This window comes from Saccopteryx leptura, chromosome 1 (assembly GCF_036850995.1).
Source record: "Saccopteryx leptura isolate mSacLep1 chromosome 1, mSacLep1_pri_phased_curated, whole genome shotgun sequence".
In the NCBI taxonomy this organism is placed as follows: domain Eukaryota; kingdom Metazoa; phylum Chordata; class Mammalia; order Chiroptera; family Emballonuridae; genus Saccopteryx; species Saccopteryx leptura.
This window is the reverse complement of record NC_089503.1, coordinates 93,697,909-93,719,636: the sequence shown is the minus strand read 5'-3', so window position 1 is coordinate 93,719,636 and position 21,728 is coordinate 93,697,909. Positions and strand designations below refer to the sequence as shown.

Below are 21,728 nucleotides of genomic sequence, written 5' to 3'. Positions count from 1 at the left end.
CCGGGCGCTGGGGATGGCTCCTTGGCCTCTGCCCCAGGCGCTAGAGTGGCTCTGGTCGCGGCAAAGCGACGCCCCCAGAGGGGCAGAGCATCGCTCCCTGGTGGGCAGAGCATCGCCCCTGGTGGGCGTGCCGGGTGGATCCTGGTCGGGCGCATGCGGGAGTCTGTCTGACTGTCTTTCCCCGTTTCTGGCTTCAGAAAAATACAAAAAAAATAACAAAAAAAACCCCCAAACAAACCACAAAAACATATCACTTCACCCAGCCAGAATGGCTATTGTCAACAAATCAACAAACAAGTGTTGGCAAAGATGTGGAGAAAATGGGAACCCTCCTGCACTGCTGGTGGGAATGCAGACTGGTGCAGCCACTGTGGAAAACAGTATGGAGTTACATAAAAAAATTAAAAATGGAACTCTTATGATCTACCAATTCTGCTTCTGAGAATTTATCCTAAGAAACCCAAAACACTAATTTGAAAGACTATATGCACCCTTATTTCATTGCATGGGGTAATTAAGTAAAACTCCCAGAGTATTTAAACTGAGATGCAGCATACCAGGCTGGCTCTGTGTAGCAGGCTTCCCAGTTCACACTGCATTTTAAGTTGCCTGTCTGAACCAGACTGAGCTCCACAGGGCTGACCAGGCCTGCTTTGTTCACTGCTTTTTTTCCCCGGACTAGTACCATGCCTGGCACACAGAACACTCAAAGACTAGAATAACACAAATGAGTCTTAGCATACATTTTGTTTTAGAATTATTTATTAAAAAAACAGGTAACCCTAAAGAGATACATTCAATAGTACTAAAATAAACATAGATAAAATAATTTCATTAAAATACTTGAAATAGTACATATCTTTATATATTTCAAGCCAGTATAGTATACTAGCTTTCTACACTTTAAAAAGACACCCTTACTTAAATCTTTAATAAGTCCGAAGTTTTTCCTCTTTGTTTTTGCCTTAGATCATAAATTTTTAGCATATCTAAGTATATATATTTTAAGTATATTCTATAGTGACATGGATTTATGTACCTGATTAGGGAGATACTCTGGGGTGGTATGACTAGCACAGAGAATGGTGGGACACAACTGTTCAGACTATAATTTATTAACTTTTCTGGTAGCTTCTCTTCTTAGTTTCCAATGACTTTGTGAGCAACTAACTGGTAAAGCCTGGATTCTTTCCTTTATACTTGAAGGCTTTTCAAGTTAGGGACTGTCCATAAACTTGTTTGTTCAATTGTAACTTTAATATATTTACCTTATTTCTCCACATCTCACTTTCTCCAGGTGTAAATTGGGTTAATATCACTGATCTTATAAGAGAGGCTGAATATAATGTATGTCAGGTGCTCAGCATATAACAAATATTCTATAATTAATATTTAGAAACCTAACTACTACTCATTCCATCCTATTCATTTCCAGACAGTGGTCCAGCTTGTCAAAATCTTTTAAAATTCTAATGTTATTACCCGTAAATTAGCTATTCTCCTAGGTTTGTTATCTGCAAATTCGGTAAACTTTCAAACTGTTAATGAGAATACTGTTTTGAATAAAACAGGAGCCATATGGCACAACATTCAAGGATGAAGAGGGGGTTCCTGATGTTATTCAAAGCTCTCTGGATACATCAAGTAGCAAGAATTTGTTACAAATTTATTTACCTATATTATCATCTAATTGGTCATTTCTTACTCATCTAGGAAGATTTCAAGGTTTTCTTAAAGACATTTTCAGTTTATTACATTCCTTGATTTATCAATATTTGGTATATATTTGTAGTTTTATTACTAATAAAGGCAGCCTACAAGAAAAAGATACAAGATAAGTTTATAATTTGAAATGCAAAATTATTTTAAGAACAGTTCTCTAGAAACCAAACTAAGAAATTTATAGTCCACACATTTCTGGAGATTGCTTTTGGAGAGAGATGGGCGGGAGAGCAGATGTGAGTGACTGCTTCCCATTGGCAACAGACGGAAATACTGACCCTTCCAAGGAAAAACTGTTTACATAAAGTGGTTACCTACACAAGTAAGAGGAAAGTTCAACCATCCATTTCTTAATCTCTGCAGCAGAGACGAACATTCTCCTAAGGATGGTGAAGGAAATACATTCACCAGTAGACAAGTCTGTAGTTTTACTTGTTTACCTGATGACAGTATGGGGACAGAAAAGTGTTCTATTTCTAGCTAGTTATCAAATTTGACACCTAAACCCTTCCTTTCCAACAAAACACAAACACTGGATGGGATGTAAGAAACAATCTATTAATGCATAGCAGATGTCCTGAGAAAGCCAGGGGAAACCCCAGCGCCAGTAGGAATGGAACTAGAACTGGAGGTGAAGTGGGAGCTGGCATTCAGCTGCCCTGGCAGTGTGCCAATCCCATTCACCTATGGGTTTCAGCTTTAACTTCTACAAGGGAACGGATGGAACCTTGGACTTGCAAAGGGCAGTGCATAGGAATTAATGCACCTCCACTCAGCCCACCATAAAGGTGGGATACGGAGGACAACACCCTCAGTGAGAGGGGAGTCAAGAAACCATGCTCCCCACTAGCACGGGAAGATAATGAGGAAAAGTGTCTTTGCCCAAGAGTCTTCTCAGTAATTTACACTACGCTTGAGGTCTGGAAACCCTGAAGCCAAAAAAATTAAAATAATAGCGGTCCTCTGTTAGTCATAGCCTTGGGAGTATGATGGGAGACACAAAACTTATCTGGAAGGAATTATTCTTAATACAGGTCACTCAAGATTCCCACAGAGAAAACCCTGGTGAAAATAGTCCACCTTTTAAATTACAAAATACATGGGTAACAGTCTACCAAATATAAGGATCAACACATATAACAACAGGAACTTGATTTAATAGAGCTATTACAGAGTAAAAATAGGGATGTTTAAAGGAATTATTGACATAAAAGGAACTGAAAAGTTAAATAAAACTAGACATCATGAAACAAAAGGCAGATCTGAAGAATGTTACATAGCTAGAAATTAAAAGCAATTTTTGAAAGAAGAAACCCAATGAATAATTTTAAAAGATTATACAAACACTGACAAGATAATTCATGAACTAGAAGACAGATATGAAGGCATCACCAAAAAAGTAATGAAAAACATAGAAGGGCTTAAATGATAAAGGGAATAAAATGAGTAGTTCCAATATACATTTAAACAAATAGTAATTACACTAACTGTGCCTTTGAAATTTGTTCTCCATAACAACTTTTTTATTTAGTAACACTGGGTAATCTTGCTACTGAAAATCCCAACATATTTCTTAAATGGTCGTTTGTTTACAACACTGTTTCTTACTTTTAAGGTAGTAATACCATAATAATCATCACAATTGAGAGGTTTTTTCCTACTTTCTATATATTAATATCAAATAATTTTCACTCATATATAATATCTGGGAAACAAATTTTAGTTAAAAGCCACCTCAAAACCAGCAGTGCATCTGTTCAAATTCATACTAACGGAAGAACTGTCAGTGATATTCCCGCATTCCTGCTACTTTCACTTTCCACTAAAGCTTAAGTCAGTGATTCTACCAAAAATGATACAAATATGCACTTGAGAAGAAAAAAATAAATTGTTCAGCCTAGAAGTAGAGCATGAATGACAACTATTTCTACAGCATGCAAGAGATGTTCCTTGAGTCTATCAAAGCATCTTCAGGTGACCTGAAGCAAGTAGTAAGCATTTAAAAAAACAACAGGAAGTAGTTTGCTTAATTAAATATTAATACCATCTATTCAAAATGTGGGTGGGTTAAAAACAAGGCCAAAATATAATTTCTGAAGGTTGAATTCCAGGGTAATTCATATGCTGACTATCACACCCAAGCTTTCCATCCCGGGAAAAGTCGGCTGAGGTTTTTGGGGTCCATGGCCTGTTGAATGAGCAAATTCACTTGTCCACCCACACTGAGCACAGTTCCTTCTTCCACTCCTTTTAGTTTCTCTTGTAGTCTCATCAAGACGCGTTCAGCCACTTTATAGACAGTCTGGTCTGTTTCACTAATGACAAAAACACAAAAGTATATATTAACAAGGTGGGACATTTCAAGGGCCTTGGTAATAGGAAAATCTGAACAACTGACAATACTAAAATATTGCTCACTTGATATTCTGTTTACATTCTTGGTCATCTGCATTCAGAGTGGACTGGAGCTCAGTTTCATCTTCCAGCCTCTGCTGTAAATTTAAAGCTTTCAAAGGGGTCATGGTCCAGTCAAAGAGAGGATCGTACAGCAGGACCTAGATAGAGAAAACACACGTATTACAAGAGCAAGGTTCCTGACCAGGTGGTGGCGCAGTGGACAGTGTTGGACTAGGACGCAGGGGACCCAGGTTTGAAACCCCAAGGTTGCTGGTTTGGCTTGAGCGTGGGCTCATCACACTGAGCACAGGGTTGCTGATTTGAGCGTGGGATCATATACATGACCCCAAGGTTGCTGGTTTCAGCAAGGGGTCACTTGCTCTGCTGCACATATGAGAAAACAATCAATGAACAATTAAGGTGTTGCAATGAATAACTGATGCTTCTCATCTCTCTCCCTTCCTGTCTGTCTGTCCCTATCTGTCCCTCTCTCTGTCTTTCTCTGTCACACACAAACACACACACAAAAGAAGAACGATGTGCATTTTGATGATGTACTTAGAAACAGTAGAACCACCCAGCAAGTGTTAACTCAGGATGCAGCTGGTGAAGGAGCCCCCAAATCAACCCAGGCATAAAAATCCTGAAATACTGGGGAATATGTTATACTTCTCTGCATCTTAAGTCAATTTGAAAAGCTGGACTTTTTGTCTTAAATATAAAAAAGCAAGATAATTTTATTTTAGATTTTAATTTCTACATTATGGAGGCATCCAGGTTATCATTCACTCTTGCTGTAGAGTCAATGGCAAACTGTAATAAATGACACGTATGAACATAATTTGAAATGGAAATAAAAAGGGAATGCATACTTAATCAGCCCTGGGAAGAGCATAGCCTTATATTTAAGTTATCAATACACTGTTGGGGTCCATTTCAGCATCCCCTTTGTAGCAAAAACCTGTATTGCCATCAGCACTCCAAAAATCTATGAAGAGGCCTTTGGTTCATAGAGGTGGACACAGGACCACCATAACAGACTGCTAACTTCACTCTACACAGGATACAGCCCACCCTCGCTGATTATAAGTTTAATGGTAATGCCAGTAAATTAAAGACAGTGATTCTCAACCCTGGCTGCACAGTAGGAGAGCTTTTAAAAAATACAAATGTTTCTGCATTAACATTTTCTAAAAGCAGTATGGGGGATACTGAAGTCCAACCCAGTCCAGCACCACCAGGTTAAAGGAACAAAAAGCTAAACCATGTAAGTGAGGCTTGCCTATGCTCTGCTTCCCTTGCTTCCCCGAGGAGGAGAGATTCCTCATCTCTTGCTGCACACACCCTCGACCAGGGTGGTGACTGGCTGCCTCAGGGACACAGTTCTCGCTGGGTAGAGCGAAGGTCGTAAGCACTGGAAATGTGCTTGACCTCTTTCCCTTTCGGCCCTGTTTAACATGAGGCAGTGAGCCCGACAAAGTGCGCGTGCTCGGAGGGCCCTGCCCCCACCTGTGCTGTCCCCAGGTTGTCAGCAGCAGCAAGCCAGTTGGCCCCCAATCCTCTACTAATAGTACTGATTCTGATCTCCATCCGTCTGACTAAATGGTTCTGAATCTGGGCAGGGGAAAAGGAGGTAAGTTAAAGATTTCTCTCAATCCTATAAGGAAGTCTATTCTGAAAACAATACCAAACGAGATATTTAGGATACAGAAGTGCTAATTTATGTACTAAAGACTAGAGATTACTTATTATGCTATACCACTGTAAGAAATTTGAGGGAACTGGAGGCATTCTAAACCACTATTGACCAATGAATGCAACCCCTCCCCTCCTGCTACCTGACATCATTCTACCACGTTAGAATGAAGCACAATCCTCAAATCAGTTATTTACTAACAGATACAGTCTATCAGAGAAATAAAGATTTCCTTATAATATACTTTACCTCTACAATGGTTAACAGGGTTTCCTGAGAATTTCTCATAACCTCCATGGTTTTCTCACAGCATCTACAAACACATTATAAATGCAGATTTTGTTACACACCAATGTTTTTGACATCTATCTATCTATCTATTAATAATTTCCAAATTAATATATCAAAGAACATAGTACTTGGTGGAGTGAGCTTTCAGTAGATGTTTCTAAAATGAATATAAATGTATGTCTAAATGGAACAGACTAGAGAACCCAGAAATAAACCTATACTTATATAAGACCACTTAATCCATGACAAAAGAGGCAAGAATACACAATGGGGAAAAGACAGCCTCTTCAATAAATAGTATTGGAAAAGCTAGACAGACACATGCAAAAAGATAAAACTAGACAACTTTCTCATACCATACACAAAAATAAATTCAAAATGGATTCAAGACTTAAATGTAAGACTTAAAAACCATAAAACTCATAGAAGAAAACATAGGCAGTAAACTCTTTGACATGGATCTTAGCAATATTTATTTTTGGATAGGTCTTTCAAGGGAACAGCAACAAAAGCAATATCGAACTAAAGAGCTTTTGCACAGCAAGGGAAATCATCAACAAAAAAAGTACAACCTACTAATTATATATTTGATAATATTCAAAATACATAAACAATTCAAAACAAACAATCCAATTTAAAAATGGGCAGAGGACCTGAATCGACATTTCTCCAAATAAGACATACAGGTTTATTAATTGTTCATATGAAGAATAATACAATAATTAATAACAACAATAAACTGTGTTTCTCAGACAACAATAAAGCCACTTTTGCCCTACCCTATACAGATGGCCAACAAACATGAAAAGATGTTCAACATCACTAATCAGGAAAATGAAAATCAAAACCACAATGAGATACCACCTCACACCTGTCAGAATGGCTATTATCAAAAAGTCAACAAACAAGCATTGGCAAGGAGGTCAAGAAAAGGGAACCTTCACGTACTACTGGTGGGATTGTAAATTGGTGCAGTGACTATAAAAAACATTGTGGAGGTGCCTCAAAAACTTAAAAATGAAACTACCATACAACTCAGCAATTGTACTTCTGAGTAGTTATCTAAATAAAATGAAAACACTAATTCAAAAAGATATATGCCCCTATGTTCAGTGCAGCATTTATAATAGCCAATATATGGAAGTAACCTTGGTGCCCATCAACAGATGAATGGATAAAGATGTTTCACGTGCATGTGCACACACACAGAGGAATATTACTCAGCAATAAAAAAGAATGAAATCTTACAATTTGGAACAATGCAAATAAAATACATCTGGATCACTGTCATACCATATATAAAAATAAACTCAAAATGGATTAAAAGACTTAAATGTAAGACCTAAAATCACAAAACTCCTAGAAGGAAACAGGCAGTCCTGAGTCTCCCCCAGCAACAGTGACAAAAGCTGTTTAGACCAAGAGGGTTTTATACTAGTGAAATAAGTCAGACATAGAAAGAAAAATACCCTAAGATTTCACTTACATGTGGAATATAAAAAACAAAATCAGTACAATAAATCAAACAGACTCACAGAGAACAGACTGATGACTGCCAGAGGGGAAGAGGTACAAAGAGGGACGAAAAGGCAAAAAGGAGTAAGAGATACAAACTTTCAGTTGCCACATAAATAAGCAGCACAGGGATGTAATAACAGCAAAGGGAATACGGTCAATAATATGGTAGTAATTTTGCATGGTGACCTATGGCTACTAGATTTATCACATAGTAAAGGACATAAATGTGGAATCCTTGCGTTGTACACCTGAAACTAATAAAATATGGTATGTCAACTATACTCTAATAAAAATATATATGTGACCATAATAATAATACAAAACTGTAACATTTCTTTCAGTCATTAATTTTTACGGTAGTTATTAGTTTACTTTGACTACAATCTGCCCCATTGCTGGGAAAACTACAGGCAACTGCACATTTCTTTGATCAGGCACTGAACTGGGTCATAAGCTCCTTTGGGACAACTTATATGCCCAACAGGAGTTCTGAACCATAAAAAGAAAGGAGTTTGCTAGAACAGTGGTCCCCAACCTTTTTTGGGGCCACGGACCGGTTTAATGTCAGAAAATATTTTCACAGACTGGCCTTTAGTGTGGGACGAATAAATGTATCACGTGACCGAGACAAGCATCAAGAGTGAGTCTTAGACGGATGTAACAGAGGGAATCTGGTCATTTTTTAAAAATAAAACATCGTTCGGACTTAAATATAAATAAGACAGAAATAATGTAAGTTATTTATTCTTTCTCTGCGGACCAGTACCAAATGGCCCATGGACCGGTACCGGTCCGCGGCCCAGGGGTTGGGGACCACTGCGCTAGAACACAGGCATTAAAGGTAAAGGCGACTGCCTCCAGGGCAGTTTAGGAAGGATAGTATGTATGATAAACTGAGTGAGGCTCCAGGCAACCTGAAAGAAGGGAAATTATTACTATTTCTGCCCAGGGTCTTGCCTTAGTACTGACAAAGCACTAGGATGTAATTCTAGCAATTAATTCTATACTCCAAATAATTTTGACACTAAAAATCATCACTTACCTTCTGAAGACACCTTCAACACCAGTAATGCCCATCCCATCCACAATATCTCTGGTGAGTCTAAAAGGAACCGTTTCAGGAGTAGGAAGGATTTTACCTTGTTCAAAAGCAACTCCTAAGTAAAAAATACAGTGAGGTTAGGTGGTTCCATGCTAATTGACTTTCCTCCCAACTGCCACATGAACACTAGAGGCACCAAATTCTGTCACTACATCCCTCAGCACATACTACAACACACAGGAGTTTATTTTCTTTCTGCTCTGCCTGGCTTCCTCATCTCCACCACTGTTTAGGAGGTCCACTTAAAATATAAAGAACAAAAAACATTAACTACCTCTTGACATAATTAAAGAAATTTAGATTAAAAGGTTAATTTTAAAAATGAAGTAGTTACAGGTAGAATTTAAAATGCAGAGGATATATTTATCAACTATAAAAATCCTTGCCCTTTTTCTAATGGAATTCAGTTTTAACTCTCAGTAAACTGCTCAGGTGGATTACATTGTAGAATTTAATATCCTAAAACTGCGCCTTCTTAGAAATCTTCAATGCTACATTCTAATCAAAACCCGCTTCCTTCTGCACACTTATTTTATCAAAGTCTTCAAACTCAGTGAGATTTCTAGTCTATTATCCTCTCTTCCTTCCCTACTCAGCTCTGAATATAGACTGGAATGCTGGTTACTATCACTAGCACCTCAAATCTCCTTGCCTCCCACACCTGACATTTCAAACTAAAACGTAAACTTCAGGGATGTTCAGGACTGCGGGAAGAAATCCTAGGATGACAACTATTAGCTCTAGTTCAAAATTAGGATTATCACTTTATGACAGTGACCCTTCAATGCTTTGCATCTCTTTTTACCTATCCCTTTCTATAACTCTTGGTCTCATTTCCATGGTACTAGTTTTAGAATTTCATTGTTCTTTTAAGACTGATTAACCATCTCTCCAATTTTTAGCAAGTAAACCATGTTTTGTAGTCCCCAGAAATAACAGTATCAAACATAACTTCCCTCAGATTCTTTCCTTTCTCCCTTAGACTTTCCTTTTAGGGTTCATCCTTTCATCCTCTCTTAGTGGAAAGGCTGACAGGCCTCCAATGTAAGGCCAGCTCTACCCCCTCGTTACTTTATAATTTCCCTTGCTACTTTAATTATCTTTGTCTCTTTCCCGAATCTTAATGTGTTCATGCCTCTTGCATATTAAAAAAGCAAACAAAAACCCTTCAAAACAAAAAAAGGACCAAATGTATGTCTCTGTCTCACCTCCATGGCAAATTTCGCCCCCAGTCTTCCCTTCCCTTCCCTTCCAAACCTATTGCAGAACAATTCCACATGCTTAATCTTAACTTCCAGTGAATCCTTGCCTTTTCACAACCTCACTCCATTCTATCCAAAGGTTACTTCCTAGGCTTCTAAGATTAACTGTTAAATGCAAAGGCCTGTTTTCAGCATTCATCTTATTTGACGTTTCCATAGCAGATACTAACCAAGCACTTCTTTCCTCATAACAATTTTTCCTCCCTTAGTTTCCAAGATATCCCCACCTCCTAGTTTCCATGACGTGTTGGTTATTCCTAAGTTTTTTTTCTGACTCCGCCTTTTCAGTGCTGGCATTCCTTACGAGTCCATCCTTAGACCTCGTTATCAAGGCTGATGTGACAGGAGAACATCCTCCAGGTCAGTGCCTTCAAATGAAATCTCTGCTAAAGTTTTACACATCATCACTCTCAACTTCTTTCCTGTCCTATATTTTATACTGTCTATTCCCCCTGGGAATCCCATCAATCCCTCAAAACAACGTGCAAAACTAAACTCACTGCCTTCTTGTTTTTACAAAACCTGCTGTGCTCCTTCCTAGAAACATCAGGTGCCCTGGAGTCATTCCCTCTCCCAGTGTTTCCACATCTGTCACTGGTGCGGGTTACCACAAAAATGTCCCCCAATCCAGTGCCCTCGTCTTTACAAATGTCCAAATCTTTACACTCTCTTGTTTAAACTATTATAATACCCACTGACTTGTCTTCCTGCTGCCAATAACACTTCCACATTTCTTTCCAATAATCAAATGTCATCACGTCCTGCTTTAATATATCTTCATTTACTTCCCATTGTTTAATGGATTAAAGTTGAAACTTCTTAGCCTTTTTACAGCCCAGTAGTAAACTATCTTTCAAGCTACTCAATTACATGCAAGCTCTACTCCAGCCACACTGAATGCCTCCCCATTCCTATAATGTGCTACATCTTCATTCTTCCTCCTTTCACATCTGCTGTCTTCTGCTTGGACCATTCTTCCTTTCTCTCTTTAGGATCTGGCTTAAATGCCATGTCTTCTAGTAAGGCTCACGCATTATCCTGGGGAGACTGGCATCCCTGTGCTGATTATGCATTTTGTTAGAAAACGTTTTATTGCTCTATCTCCTTCATACCTATAATATTCTGGTAGAAAAACATTTCTTTATGACTAAATATTTATTAAACAAAATAAAAATACGTATCTTTTATTACTTACCTAAATCTATATGTACAAGTTCTGCTGATTGCTCATTTATCAAGATATTCTGTACATGTCTATCACCAAGTCCAAGTATGTAACCAACTGAGAAAAAAGACAACTTGAAATTACTGAAATCATCTATTATTTTTAAGGCATTGTATTTATTTATTTATTATTTAAAAAAAATTTATTTATTTTTATTTATTCATTTTTTTAGAGAGGAAAGGGAGAGACAGAGAGAGAGAGAGGAGAGACAGAGAGAGAGAAGGTAGGGAGGAGCTGGAAGCATCAACTCCTATATGTGCCTTGACCAGGCAAGCCCAGGATTTCAAACCGGCGACCTCAGCATTTCCAGGTCGACGCTTTATCCACTGCGCCACCACAGGTCAGGCGAGGCATTGTATTTATTGCTTTTAGAGAAAGAAGAGAACAGTGACCTTCCAGAGGGACGCTTTATCCACTGCACCACCACAGGTCAGGCCAATGTCATCTATTTTTAATAACATATTTAGCAATAACTTCAACTATTAACACTGACACTCTATAATTTTTTTATTTTTTTTACAGAGACAGAGAGTGAGTCAGAGTGAGGGATAGACAGGGACAGATAGACAGGAACGGAGAGATGAGAAGCATCAATCATTAGTTTTTCGTTGCGCACTGCGACATCTTAGTTGTTCATTGATTGCTCTCTCATATGTGCCTTGACCGCAGGCCTTCAGCAGACCAAGTAACCCCTTGCTTGAGCCAGAGACCTTGGGTCCAAGCTGGTGAGCTTTTTGCTCAAACCAGATGAGCCCGCGCTCAAGCTGGTGACCTCGGGGTCTTGAACCTGGGTCCTCAGCATCCCAGTCTGATGCTCTATCCACTGCGCCACCGCCTGGTCAGGCGACTCTCTATAATTTTTAAGAAACTTAGGCTTTTTAACTTAAAGAAAATCATGTACATAACCGGCTATTTTGAATTTAAGTCTAATCTCACCATCTATTTTCATTTATACTGCATTTTACAAATCCTAGATGATTTGCTAAAGCGTTTTTCCTTTACTAATAAAGCACATATTTAAAAATACTAGTACTTTGAAACTGGGGTAGTTAAAGTTGAGACCATTATTTACCAGGGCCAAAGCAGTACATTGTACTCATTCAGATATGTATGGAGTAACCTATGAGTAAATTCTTCACTCTTCAGTGCCAATGGCTTCTGCTTGATTATACTTAACATAAATTAATCATTAATTCATTTCATCAGGTATGTACCAGAAACAAACTACATTTCTATTTTTAAGACAAACTGTAACATGCTTTAAAATGCTTTTAACCTGATGAAAGACACGAGTTGGTGTTACAGAAAAGACACCAAATAGCGAGTGGGATGCCTGAGTGCCTGCCTCGCTCTGTCAGTACCTGAGACTGCTTTCTTGTTTATAAACTACATTAGCTGAATCAGATTAAGGATTCTCAGTGTAGAGAAGAGGAGGATTTAATAATTTCCTACAACTTTTTCACATGCCCTGCTTTCTTGGGCATAGTACCTAAGTGATAGAGAAAGTGGTTTTTAGTTAAAAACCAGTAGATTAAAAGATCTCTGGCACTGGCCGGTTGGCTCAGCGGTAGAGCCTTGGCCTGGCGTGTGGGGGGCCCGGGTTCGATTCCCAGCCAGGGCACATAGGAGAGGCGCCCATTTGCTTCTCCACCCACCCCTCCTTCCTCTCTGTCTCTCTCTTCCCCTCTCGCAGCCAAGGCTCCATTGGAGCGGGGATGGCCTGGGTGCTGGGGATGGCTCCTTGGCCTCTACCCCGGGCGCTGGAGTGGCTCTGGTCGCGGCAGAGCGACGCCCTGGAGGGGCAAAGCGTCGCCCCCTGGTGGGCAGAGCATCGCCCCTGGTGGGCGTGCCGGGTGGATCCCTGTCGGGCGCATGCGGGAGTCTGTCTGACTGTCTCTCCCCATTTCCAGCTTCAGAAAAATACACACACAAAAAAAATCTCTGATGTTCCTGTTGGTTCTCATACTCTAAGATTTTTTAATTGCCCTATCTAGCTATTCTACTCTATTAGAAATGAAAAAAGTAAAAATATATGCTGTACACTGAATATTTAAATACATACCATTATTTCTATTCCAAAAACAGAACAAAGAATCAATCACTGGGTGATAATATTATGGTATAATAGAGGTTTTGTGCAAAAGAACAATAATTAAAGAAAATAACGTAAATGCAGTTATGGGTTTTATTATTTTCCAGAGAAAGTCTCAGAAAATAATACAGTGAATTCAGGAAGAGAAAATAAGCTATATTCACTTTTAAGCAAAAAAAGGATAACCAATCTTGGCCCTGGTCAGTTGGCTCAGTGGTAGAGTGTCAGCCTGGCGTGTGGAAGTCCTGGGTTCAATTCCCGGTCAGACCACACAGAAGCAGCGCCCATCTGCTCCTCCACCCCTCCCTGCTTCTGTCTCTCTCTCTCTCTCTCTCTCTCTCTCTCTCTCCTCCTGCAGCCAAGGCTCAAATGGTTTGAGCAAGTTGGCCATGGGCACTGAGGATGGCTCCATGGCCTCTCCTCAGGTGCTAAAATAGTTCAGAGCAGCGGCCCCAGATGGGCAGAGCATCGCCCAGTAGGGGGCTTGCAGGTGGATCCGGTCAGGGCACATGAAGGAGTCTATTTCTCTGCCTCCCTGCCTCTCACTTAATAAAAACAAAAAACAAACAAACAAACAAAAAACAGTCTTATTTTCCTACCTTGGGATAGGAGAATTCTCCCCTACAAAAGCTAAGAAGAGATACTAATTGTATTCTAATTGATGCTAAAAATCTGGATAAATGAGAAACTCAATGATCTAATGATGAAGACAGTTTGGTTGACAACCACCATCAACAACACCCTCCCCTGCAACTAAAAGTGTAGGAAGTCCTGAATCTATTAAAATGTATCACATTACCAATAGAAGAAGTAGCCACACTGCGAGTATAGGCCAATCGTTTCTCAAACCAAACAGCTGGGTCCAAAAACTTTTCCATGCAGAAATAACGGAAAACTGGTTGAAAATTCTGACAAATATTCATGAAAGTTTCATATTTCTCTTCGTAAGACTTCTTTTGCACCTCCTTTAAATAGATCAAATATAAAAGTATTTTCTCAAATTGTGTTCAACTAATTAATAAGTCTACTAAGAGTTTATGGAAAACAGCATGATAGAGAGGCAATAAAAAGATAAAACAGGTACCTCTACTCACAAGAAGCTAACATTCTGGTCAGGGAAGTAATTAATAACAAGTTCTAATCCCTGTAGGGTTTTCATGTTAGTATTAGTGGAAGAAGGTATACCAACAGTGACTGTTTTCGTTGTACGTAAATTCTAATTTGCATGATCCTATAATCTATGTGGAAATAAACACAAAAATGACAAAGGTAACTCCAGATAGTTTGTAGCCTAGCAGTGGAAGAGGAAAGTAGAAAGAATGGAAGAATCAATGCTGGATGGCAAAGCAGCTGACACATCTCAGATCTGTCCTCTAATATCTTCTCACTATACAGCATAATACTTTCCCGAAGCAAAGCTTGTCTAGTTCAAAGAGATCAACTCTCACCTACCTGCTGTGACTTCTAAATCTGTCTTCGGCAGGACATCTTTATTAAGCTCCAGCTTGATGTGCTTCTCCAACTGCCCACTCAACATCTTCTCTTGGATCACTTCCAAATCCAAACTAATCTACCTTCTCAGCTCTGGCAAAGCTCAGCCACTCTCTCTATTTTTTGTGACAGGCAGTAAATGGCCTTTACATTCACCTCATCACCCCAGCTAGAAAACTGGGTGCCACAGATTATTCTTTTGCACCAATCCCACTTTAAAAAAAATTTTTTTTGAGGGAAAGAGAGAAAGAGAGGGACAGGCAGGAAGGGAGAGAAATGAGAAGTATCAACTCATTGTTGAGGCACCTTAGTTGCTAACTGATTGGTTTCTCATGTGTGCCTTGACTGGGGGCTCCAGCCAAGCCAGTGACCCCTTGTTCAAGCCAGTGACCTTGGGCTTAAGCCAGCGACCATGGTGTCATGTCTATGATCCCACGCTCAAGTTGGCAACCTCGCACTCAAGCTGGTGAGCCTGTGCCCAAGTTGGTGATCCTGGAGTTTCAAATCTGGGTCCTTAGCGTCAAAGGCCGATGCTTTATCCACTGTGCCACCGCCTGGTCAGCCCAATCCCACTTTTAAATTTATATTGATATGAGAGAGAAAAAGAGAGAAACATTGTTTTTGTTGTTTCACTTAATTATGCATTTACTGGTTGATTCTTATATGTGTCCTGACCAGGGATTGGACCTGCAACCTTGGCGTATTGGAATGATGTTAAACAACTGAGTTAACTGGCCAGGGCTCACCAATCCCACTTCTTATCAGCAACCAAATCCATGAGTTCTGCCTATTTAACATTTCTCATATGTATGCCCTAGTCTCCATTCCTACTGTTATGAATCTTAGTTCAGATCCCTTTCCTTGTGCCTCTCTAATTGGCTTTTTCAAAAATATAACCCACAGTGATGTCAAAGTTTTTTTTCTAAAATGTAAATCTGAAATTAATATTCTTCTCAAGGGTTCTCTATGGCCTACAGGATAAAGTGAAAGTTTCTTAGCATATCATAAAGCAATCCTCCATTTTTTGACTAATAACTACTGCTCCAATCTCCTATCTGCTCCTCTTCAAAGACTAAGCCCATGCTGTCTTTAACTGCATGTTCATACCTCCTTGTCTTTGCTTGTATCTCCTTCTGATTGGAAAAAAAATTCAATTATGCAACTCGGCTCAAATACCATCTCCTCTATGAAGCCGTTCCTGTCCCTGATTCTCTCCACTCATCCCTGTCCCACAGAGAACTACCTACTTCCTCCTCTGTGCCTTATCTGTACCCTCTGTAACTACACAGCCTGCCATCACAATGCCTATACCACACATTTTAAAATATATATATACCACACATTTTTAAAAACATATAACAGAAAGCACAATAAAAGAAAAAGTAAATGGATTCTGGTGTTGGAAAGACAAGGTTCAAATCCTTGCTCCACCATTTATTAGCTCATTGACCTTGGGCAAGTAAAATTCTCTGAATTTCTTCTCATCTTTCAATGAAGTAAGTATAACAATGATTAGTCATAGCATCTGTGAAATTTCAGATTTGTAAAATCTCACCTAGTAGAGAGAAAGCATTCAATAAATGTTGCTGATTGAGTGAATGTCCCACCAAATGGCCACTGTAATGAGAGAAGTATCTAGGAAGCTCTCTATATTAGTTTCATGTAAAAATTATTTTGTTATTTTTTGTGTTTTGTTTTGTTAAGAATTAGCATACCCTAAACTGGAAGCAAATTAGCATATATTGAAAAATGTTAAATTTCTCATCAGACAAGGGCTGACATTACACAGTTTAAAAACTATCCAAGCCTGACCAGGTGGCGGCGCAGTGGATAGAGCTTCGGACTGGGATGCCAAAGACCCAGGTTCGAGACCCCAAGGTCGCCAGCTTGAGCACGGGCTCATCTGGTTTGAGCAAAAGCTCACCAGCTTGGACCCAAGGTTGCTGCCTTGAGCAAAGGGGTTACTCAGTCTGCTATAGCCCCACGGTCAAGGCACATATGAGAAAGCAATCAATGAACAACTAAAATGCCACAATGAGAAACTGATGATTGATGCTTCTCATCTCTCTCCATTCCTGTTTGTCTGTCCCTATCTATCCCTCTCTCTGACTCTGTCTCTGTTAAAAAAAAAATACTTTTTTACTCATACACCCTTTCATTCTGGTAAGCTTACTTTCTTTTACTTGGTATCATTAACAATTACCTACTGAAATTAAAACATTTTTGTATTCTATAACATTTGATAACTATCAGCTTTCATAAGTTATTAAACAACCTTGCAATAACTTAAAATTTAGAATGTCACTTACCATCATTTTACTCTGGCATTGATAGGCACTGAAATCCTTAGGCCTATATCTTCGATGAGCACCATTCTCATTGTTAACAAGAAATTCACCAATAGGGACAGTTCCTGTGCACCATTCAAGAATACCACTTCGCTGAGAAAGGGGAACCACCTGAAGTTACAGATTAAATACCTTTTGATTATGGAAGGGCATTAAATAGCATGTGACAATCATGCAACTATCAGTCAGTGTGAAGGCTTTTTTCAAGTTGTATTCTATTTCTCTCGCCATAGGAGACAAATTTTCTTGGAGGAAAGCAACCAAAAATATAAACCACAAAGAACAAGATTTTCTAGTCTGCTGCTTCTAATTCTGAGAACCTGCTCATCTCTTAGTCTCCAGGATTCCCTTGATTAGACAATCCTGTTAATGATTCCCTTCACTACCTGTGACAGCCATACTTAGTTTGTTTCATTTGGAGAGGAATTAGCACTGCTTTCCTTTTACTTTCAATAGCAAACAAATGTGAAGAATTTCACTTTGGAAAATTATGAATGTAGGCACATATTAGAAAGCAGTCAATGAACAACTAAGGTGCCACAATGAAGAACTGATGCTTCTCATCTCTCTCCCTTCCTGTATGTCTGTCCCTCTCTTTGACTCTCTCTAGGTAAAAAAAAAAAAAAAAAAAAAAAAAATCAACAACAACAGTGCTTTGTGAAGAACTTGAAACATATAATTCCATCATACTCAGAGATAATAGCATTTTTAGGCTTATTCAGGAACATTTTTAAAAGCCCCAGTTATACACTGATTTCTTATAAATATATATAGAAACATTTGTTTTAGGGCTATTTAGTCTGTTTTTAGTCTGTCTATGCTTATGCCACAAACCACATTGTCATCATTACTAAAGCTTTACCATTTGCTAATTATAACTGGTTAAAGTCTACTCTCACTTATTTTATCAAAGACATTTTAGTCATTCTCACCAATATATCTTTTAAGATAAACTTTTAAATCATTTTCCAAGTTATAAAAAACTTGATTGGAATTTCACTGTCCACGCATTAATTTGATATGCACTGACATCTTTCAATGTCTTCTTCCCATCTAAGATATGGTAGCTTTCTCTTAGTTTTTCTTTACTCTCTATTGTTATATTTTTATAATGTTTTCTTGTAGTCAATAGTTTTCATTACTGTGAGAGGAACTTTTTCAATTATATTTTTAAACTAGTCTTAGTTAATGATTAAAATACTTCTAGGTTAAACAAAGTTAACTTGATAGAGAAAATAAACACCTGTTGGTATGTATAATTTTGTGAGTATAAGAAACAGATATTGGACTACTTCCCTAAGTGTGTCTGAAAGGTTGCTGCTCTACTAAACAGTAAATAATCCATATACTTCCTTAATTTGTTTATATCTTCACAATAACATAAACAATAAATAAATAAGCCTTGTTACAAAAGTAACAGAATAAAGGGCAAATATGATATAGAAATGAAATCCAAAAAAAGGACACAACTATGGAAAACAGACTCTTAAAAATGAGGGTTTAGTGTTATTTTTTTAAAATGTAAATATACTAAATGAGTATTAACTGTAATGGTCAAAGATGGTTAAAAAACAGAATAATGTGACTTGAGAACTGTCTTTTCAGGCAAGCTCCTGGAGGAAACGCAAATTGGTAATCTGGTAATATCTACCACTTTATAGGTGTGAGACAGGAAAGTTAGAACTGGGAAGAAAGATCTCAAGCTCTACCCCTCCCCTTCTTTGTCTTGGCTGGAACAAGAGAGACACAACCTTCACTGACCACCTGTTCCCCTCCTTCCATCCTCCCCAATTTCCTGTAATTGAGAAGACCAAAAAGAAGTCACTATTTGGAGAGAAGAAACAAGGACTAGCTGCACTGGCAGAAAGTGCACCATCTCCAGAAGCTGAGGACCACCCTAGCTAACGTTTAATAACACCACCCAGATGCATCTCCATCTCCCAGGTCACCATTCTCACTTCCTGAGAGTGTCCAATTGCTTTGATAAACTACTGTGCTTTGCCAAATCTTTCTGTCATGCTCTCGAATTCCTTGTTCTATGAAAAAAAAACTTGATTGGGTTGAGGCCTCCCTTGGCCTCTCTGGTGCTGCCCAGAATCAGGTATAACATGGGAACTCAAGGGTTAGAAATTTAGACCAGAGGGAAAACGGTGATGGAGTAGGCGGACGTTATAACTCTCACCTCCCAGAACCAAAGTTGATTACAACTTAACTTAGGAACAATCATCTTGAAAAACCAACTTTGGACTAAACTAAGAGGAATCTATATATAACCAAGCATCAACGAAGAAACCACACTGAGCTGGTAGAAAGGGTGGAGACGTGGAAAGGGCTAGAGTACCCTAGAAGGGCAGGAGGGCCTGGATGCGGTGGTGGCGGCGGCACCTGGCCCACACAGTGGTGGGGGTGGAGCCCAGTGAGGCAAGGAGTCCCCCGCACCCGTGGGGCAGCCCAAACTGCAGCCTGCATGCCTGCGTGCCAGGCAGTGCCGGTGCCCGAGTGCCCAAGGAGGTGGCGGCAGGAGAGGACTGGCAGAAAGACCACACCTCGGGAATAGAGAGACCACACACACTGGCCAAGAGTAGATAAAAGTCAGCCTAGGAGTGCAGCTGATATTTACAATGGCATCAGGGCCCAGCAGAGGCAGCCACAAATTCTAGATCGCCTGTAGCTCCAAGAACATTGTTTAGGACCAGTCATAGGCAGTGACCAACACTGGTCTGCACCAGGTTTAGGCCAGGGAGGTCCAGGGCTGGTACATCCAGTGGCCAGATATGGAGAACATCAGCTCAGGATCTAACAACCCTAGTTAAGAGTGGTAGCTTAAGGAAAGGCTCCTCAGACCTGTCCCAGCTAACGCATAGAAAACACTGACATAGATAGCAAAAAGAGAAGTAGCAGCAGACAAGTAGCCCACAGCAGATTACAAACAACAGCTGAGGCCAACCCAAAAAGATCTAGAAACAACATTACTGAAAGCTGGAGTCAGACAACACCAACCCTATACTCAGCTAGCTACACAAACAACATATCTAAAGGAGCAGTCAAAACAGAGAAAAAATGGGAAGACAGAAAAATGCAATTGAAATGAATCAACAAGAGAAATCCCCAGAAAAAGAATTGACTGGGATGGAAATAACCAAGATACCAGATGCAGAGTTTAGAAAAATTATTGTTAGAATGCTGAAGGATCTAGGAGCAACAATAGATGGACATAATGAGCACTTAAACAAAGAGATAACAAGCATCAAAAAGGACATTGAAATAATAAAAAAGAATCAGACAGAAATGACAAACACAATGTCAGAACTGAAGACTACACTAGAAAGAATTAAAAGCAGGCTGGATGAAGCAGAGGATTGAATGAGTGATTTAAAGGACAAGATAAGCGAAAGCAGAGACGCAGAACAGCAAAAAAAGAAGAAGAGGATTAAAAAGTCTGAGGAAACTCTAAGAGAGCAATGTGACAACATAAAGAGAAACAACATCCACATAATAGGAGTTCCTGAAGGAGAAGAGAACGAACAAGGGATAGAGAACCTGATTGAAGAAATCATAGCTACAAACTTCCCTAAATTGATGAAAGAAAAAGTCACACAAGTTGAAGAAGCACAGAGAATCCCATTAAAAAGGAATCCAAAGAGACCTACACCAAGACACATCATAATTAAAATACCAAAGCTAAGAGATAAAAAATTACTAAAAGCTGAAAGAGAAAAGCAGTCAATCACCTACAAAGAAGCTGCCATAAGAACGACATCTGACTTCCCAACAGAAACACTTGAGGCCAGAAAGGAATGGCAAGAAATATTCAAAGTAATGCATAACAAGAACCTACAGCCAAGACTTCTTTATCCAGCAAGGCTATCCTTTAAAACTGAAGGAGAAATAAAAAGCTTCTCAGACAAAAAAACAAACAAAAAAAAAAATCAAGGAATTCATTACAACCAAACCAATGCTGCAAGAAATATTAAGGGGACTGTTGTAAACAGAACAAAGGGAAAAAATATATAGTAAAAGAGAAATGGGCCCTGGACGGTTGGCTCAGCGGTAGAGCATCGGCCTGGCGTGTAGGAGTCCCGGGTTTGATTCCCGGCCAGGGCACACAGGAGAGGCGCCCATTTGCTTCTCCACCCCTCCCTCTCTCCTTCCTCTCTGTCTCTCTCTTCCCCTCCCGCAGCGAGGCTCCATTGGAGCAAAGATGGCCCGGGCACTGGGGATGGCTCTGTGGCCTCTGCCTCAGGCGCTAAAATGGCTCTGGATGCAACAGAGGAACGCCCCAGAGGGGCAAAGCATCGTCCCCTGGAGGGAATGCTGGGTGAATCCCGGTCGGACGCATGTGGGAGTCTGTCTGACTGCCTCCCCGTTTCCAGCTTCAGAAAAATGAAAAAAAAAAAAAAAAAGAGAAATGTACATCAAAAGAATAAAATGGTAATAAACAACTACATATCAATAATAACCTAAAATGTAAATGAATTAAATACTCCAATCAAAAGACATAGGGTAGCTGTGTGGATAAGAAAAAGGACCCGTACATATGCTGTCTACAAGAGAAACACCTCAAAACAAAAGATACACATAGAC

The 21,728-nt window shown here is 39.4% G+C and overlaps 1 protein-coding gene across 5 annotated transcripts in view; it reads right to left on the bottom strand.

The window, feature by feature from the left end:
- Positions 1 to 754: 754 nt before the first annotated feature.
- The window catches only part of ATM (ATM serine/threonine kinase), a 145,485-nt gene continuing 124,511 nt past the window's right edge, over positions 755 to 21,728 (bottom strand). For 4 of the 5 annotated variants that reach the window (XM_066371605.1, XM_066371604.1, XM_066371607.1 and 1 more), the window contains exons 57-63: positions 17,106 to 17,255; positions 14,105 to 14,270; positions 11,184 to 11,270; positions 8,667 to 8,781; positions 6,065 to 6,128; positions 4,141 to 4,277; positions 755 to 4,037 (exon numbers count right to left, since the gene is read on the bottom strand). In XM_066371605.1, the coding sequence (XP_066227702.1) occupies positions 3,854 to 4,037; positions 4,141 to 4,277; positions 6,065 to 6,128; positions 8,667 to 8,781; positions 11,184 to 11,270; positions 14,105 to 14,270; positions 17,106 to 17,255 (903 nt within the window). In that variant the 3' untranslated portion in view covers positions 755 to 3,853. Of the gene's footprint in view, positions 4,038 to 4,140; positions 4,278 to 6,064; positions 6,129 to 8,666; positions 8,782 to 11,183; positions 11,271 to 14,104; positions 14,271 to 17,105; positions 17,256 to 21,728 lie in introns of those variants that run through there. The other variant, XM_066371608.1, reaches the window with a different exon arrangement.